Source organism: Penaeus chinensis, chromosome 14, assembly GCF_019202785.1.
Source record: "Penaeus chinensis breed Huanghai No. 1 chromosome 14, ASM1920278v2, whole genome shotgun sequence".
NCBI lineage: Eukaryota > Metazoa > Arthropoda > Malacostraca > Decapoda > Penaeidae > Penaeus > Penaeus chinensis.
Window position 1 is genome coordinate 137,501 of NC_061832.1, and position 5,000 is coordinate 142,500.

Sequence of the window (5,000 nt, forward strand, 5' to 3'; positions counted from 1 at the left end):
TCTGGGCTTTGCCATCGCCGCAGCCCTCTATGCCAGAGACCACGCCCCAGGTCAGAGGGTTGTCTGTGTCGAGGGAGACTCAGCTTTTGGATTCAGCGGCATGGAGTTGGAGACCATTTATAGATACAACCTCCCTATCGTTGTCATTATTGTCAATAATAATGGTGAGTGTTGTTGAAAGTTTGGGGGAAATGCTTTGTAGAATGGGTTTGCTTTGTTGAGGTCTAGTTTTTGTGTGTGATGTGCAATATTTACCATTATTTATGCATTTGGATGCTTCATTTTTGAGTTTTTGAATGTAGTGCTATCGTATTTTAAGAAGGTTCAGATGGAAATTATGCAATATCATGATGTTTTTACTTATGACCAAAGATAAAAGACTCACCCCAATCTTACACTCTTCCCACAAAGGGATCTATGGAGGCCTAGACAAGGAACTCTTCCAGGACATCCGCGATGGAATGGATGTCACCATCGCAACGCCACCTACCTCACTGCTGCCAAGTGCACGTTATGAACGCATGGCCTCAATCTTTAATGAATCAGGACACCTCTGCACCACTATCCCAGAGCTGGAGTCTGCTGTCAAGCTGTCTCTTGCTGAGACCCAAAAACCATCACTGATTAATGTGCTGATCAACCCCATGGCACAGCGAAAGGCTCAGGATTTCGACTGGCTTACTCGGTCAAAGATATGAGCAAAAAGGCATTTTTCAAACTTTTTTAATAGTGCAACTTCATCAGAATTAGGAACAATAATGTGATGTGAATCACATATTTTACATTCTAGAGTTATTCATTCTCATTCATACTTATCCTCAAAAAAAGGGAAAGAATGAATAACTGAAATTACAGTATTAGGCTACATGTAATATCAAAATGGTAATCATCATCAGAGTTACATGGAAAATATAAGTTACATACCTTGCATTATAGCATTATTAATTTTCATACATAGTCATCAATGATTATTTTTCCTTTCTTCTTCTAAGGACAAAGAGATTCTATTGATAATGTAAAATGTGCTTCAGAACCAGTGTATTAGCTGTAGTATAAGAAGTTTCTATATATGATTGTATAGTTTTGTGAATTATTATTTTCAGATTTTATTGTTGATATTAAAAATAAACTGAAGATATAATCTTTCATTTTCCTTGAAATTTACCTTATCAAGTTTTTGAAAATTAACTAATTGATTTATGAATTATATTTGGACCCCTCCCCTCCCTTCAAAGAATAGATATATATAATGTATTGAAGTCAATATATTTTTGTTTAATTGAAAGAAAATCAGATTTCATATAAGTACAGATGCGATGACCAACTTCGTGCATACTGAGGAAAAAGAAAGAAAGAAAATCACGAAGCTGATGGAAAAGTATCTGCAACATGCACTTGAAGTCTGGATAGGTTGGGGACTTGGTCAGAGTGATTTCCTTTTTTTTCAATTTTATATCAGTGGTTCTTAACCTGTAGAAGTTAAGTAGTAGAAGTAGTAAGTAATAGTTTCTAGGGATAGGGGTGGCAGGTACAAGGCCAAGGGAAAAAGTATTAATTTCTTTAATCATATTTGTTATTCTCTCAACAAGAGTATGGGTGAACACTTACAAGATATGAAAAAGTAAAGCAAAAGTATCACCTCTACTAAATCTAGTTTTCTACAGTCTACGTAGTTTTACAATATTTTGGTCTCATTTGACCCTTTCCTTATCCCTCGAATCCAGGAGGGGGGGGGGGGAGGTGACTCATCCTGTAGAGCTGTATACTTCCTTTTGATGAACTCCATTCTCTCCCTGTCTGCTGCTATACCCCTGTTAGTCACTCCTCTTTCACATTTTTTTCAGTTGAGCCTGTTTTATGTCTTACCTCAGGCGTTTTATTTCCCTAGGGATTGTAAGAAGCCATAAGTTTATTGTATTGTGAGCAAGCATGTGGTTCTCTGTTTTTTCTTGGTAAGTTTTGAATTCCGTTTATATTTCAACTTTAAAATCTGTGAGGGAATTTTATCCACACATGCGAGGGGAGCTTATCGAGAAAGAATCAAGGTACAGCCCATTGCGCGTTATCATTTACACGGCATATGAGTTAATGCATCCATAACATAAAGCTTGTTATGGATGAAAGTTTAAGCCAGTGGTTCCCAACTTGGGGGCTACGGCCTCTATCAGGGCCATGAAATACTTTCTAGGGGGCCATGGAGCAATACGAAAACTTCCCATGAAACAGGATTTTGTCTCACCTACAGTATCTATATAGAGTTATCTCTCACATATCAATAAATACGAATCTTACACACACACACACTTACACACACAAATATATATATATATATATATATATATATATATATATATATATATGTATATATATGGTATAAAAACCCACACTGTAAAACTAAATTTAATTGAAAAAGAGACTACAGTTTCGGAATCCACCTGGATTCCATCTTCAGGTCTGAGGAGGCAAGGAAGAGGAGGGGGTATAAGACAGAGAGAGGAAAGGCAACGGGTTTTTATACCATAGTATCAACACGGTAGTGTGTTTTCTCCTTTTCATATATATATATATATATATATATATATATATATATATGTATGTATGTATGTATGTATGTATATATGTATATATGTATATATATATATTTTTTTTTCTTTTCTTTTTTGATCATTGGGGAGCTAACGCCGGCGGGAGCGCTTAGCCGCATCCACCCTTCGCTTCCACCTTTTCGATCTCTTGCTCTTCACGACTGCCCAAGCCACGACTTCCTCGGTCGCTCTACATGCCTCCTCCACCCAGGGTTGTCTCGAACAGAGACAACCTGGCGGGCAGGAACATCCTGCGGGAAATGAGCCAGGTGGCCGTATAGCCTGAGTTGGCGATCGCGGATTGTGCAAGTAACAGGTCCTGTACCAATCTCACGGTACAACCATTGGTTGGACACATGGTCCCACCAACTGTACCCCATGATTCGGCGCAAGGATCTGTTACAAAAGGCATCAAGACGAGATTCCAAGGCACGAGATAGCGTCCAGATTTCACAACCGTATATTAAAACTGGCAGTATCAGGGCCTTGCAGACACGTAGCTTGGTTCTGCACAGGTACCGGCATCTCCAAATACTCTTGTCGAGAGATTTCATGACCCCTGCTGCCAGGCCAATCCGTCTACTGACTTCCTGGTCTGACAACCCGGAGTCATGAACTGCACTGCCGAGGTATATAAAGCTCTCTGTGACCTCGATGTTCTCATTGCAAGCACATACTGATTGAACAGGATCTCCTGGCAGGCCCCCAAAATCCTGGATCTTGGTCCAGGAGACCTCTAGCCCCAGGGGCTTCGCTTCATTGCTAAATGCATCAAGATCCGCCACTAGGGTTTCCAGAGATTCAGATAGAATGGCAACATCATCAGCAAAATCAAGGTCTGTAACCTTGATATTGCCCAGAGTTGCTCCACAGTGACTTCGGACAGTAGCTCTACCCAGTATCCAATCCATGCAAGTGTTGAAAAGTGTTGGTGTAAGAACACAACCTTGCCTCACGCCTGAACTAACAGGGAAGAAGCTGGGCAGGCCCCCACCACACTTCACAGCACTTCCAGTGCCTGTATACAGGTTTGTTATTAATCCAACAATCCTTGCGATGCACCGTGTCAAGCGCCTTCTTGTGGTCGATGTAGGCTGCGAGCAGCCCACGTCTGAACTCACGACGGCACTCTACAATGGCTCGAAGCGCCAGGATACGGTCTAATGTGGACTTACCAGGAGTGAATCCAGATTGCTCCGGCCTCTGGTGCCTCAGCAGGTGGTCTCTGATACGTCTCAGTAGGATGTATGCGAGTACCTTGCCTGGTATACTGAGTAGTGTAATGCCTCGGTGATGGCTGCAGTCCCAGCGATCCCCTTTCCCCTTCCAGAGAGGGATGATCCCTCAGCAGGTCAGGGGGAATGGTACCAGTCTGCCAGATGGCAGACAGGATAGCATGCAAGCCCCTTGTTATAGGTTCTCCACCAGCCTTTAACAGTTCAGCTGGGATGCCGTAAACACCTGCTGCTTTACCACTCTTCAGCTTGGAGATTGCCCCTCTGACTTTTTTTTTGTCCTATAGCTATTGGCACCATTACACAATCCATAACTAGTTATAACTGAATCTTAAAAGATAACATACACTGAACATGAAGATTCTCGTCTTCTGGTCGAGGACCACAGAACAGAAAAGGTTGGGAACCAAAACTTTTGACAAACGCATTTCGGGGCCTTGGTCTGAGAACGCCTCTGACCAGTCATACCTTCATATAACAATTTCAGTCAAAATTTACAGTAAAAGGTTATAAAGAAAAGAACGTAACAAAATCTTGACGTGTTTATTAAATTCATAATGCAACTAAATTCCATATATTATATATTTTTTCTTTATTTTTTTGTTCTCTCTTTAAATCGTCATTCCATTAAAGTAATAAAGATATATCATATGTAATTCACTCAAATATAAGCCACCCTTCAAATAAGGTAATATCTATATGTAATATGTAATAAGAGATTGAAAATTTACCTCAAAATCTTAAGTGTTTTGTCTTGTTTACTTACTAATCTCATTCTCCGGTACATAAACAAGAATGTTATAATGGATTTATAATTAATTTACAGTACATAACCTTAAAATCCAAACTACGATATTTGTCAACAAAAAAAAAATTCCTTTGACCACGTTGGTCATGTCTCAAAAATCAAAATCTTACATGTACTCCGATCTTAATCCTGATAATATATAATAAAGCGAAGTAAATCTAATGATTACCAATATAAAATTGTATTAAGTTTATTTTCTCAGTTTTCATTTCATTATAATCTACTGTACGATCTACAAGGAATAAGTACCGTGCATTTTTCAATATATAAAAGTCTTTCTTATATTTCATGGGACAAAAAATGTAAATGCTCATTCAGGTAAATATGGCTTATATTTGAGTAACAGAACTGTATACAACATTTTAAAGTACA

The 5,000-nt window shown here is 39.3% G+C and overlaps 1 protein-coding gene across 4 annotated transcripts in view; it reads left to right on the forward strand.

Moving 5' to 3' along the window:
• The window catches only part of LOC125032303 (2-hydroxyacyl-CoA lyase 1-like), a 9,691-nt gene extending 8,557 nt beyond the window's left edge, over positions 1–1,134 (forward strand). For all 4 annotated transcript variants that reach the window (XM_047623399.1, XM_047623397.1, XM_047623400.1 and 1 more), the window contains 2 exons: positions 1–164; positions 412–1,134. The exon at positions 1–164 is cut by the window's left edge and continues 51 nt beyond it. In XM_047623399.1, the coding sequence (XP_047479355.1) occupies positions 1–164; positions 412–698 (451 nt within the window). In that variant the 3' untranslated portion in view covers positions 699–1,134. The remainder of the gene's footprint in view (positions 165–411) is intronic.
• Positions 1,135–5,000: the final 3,866 nt, after the last annotated feature.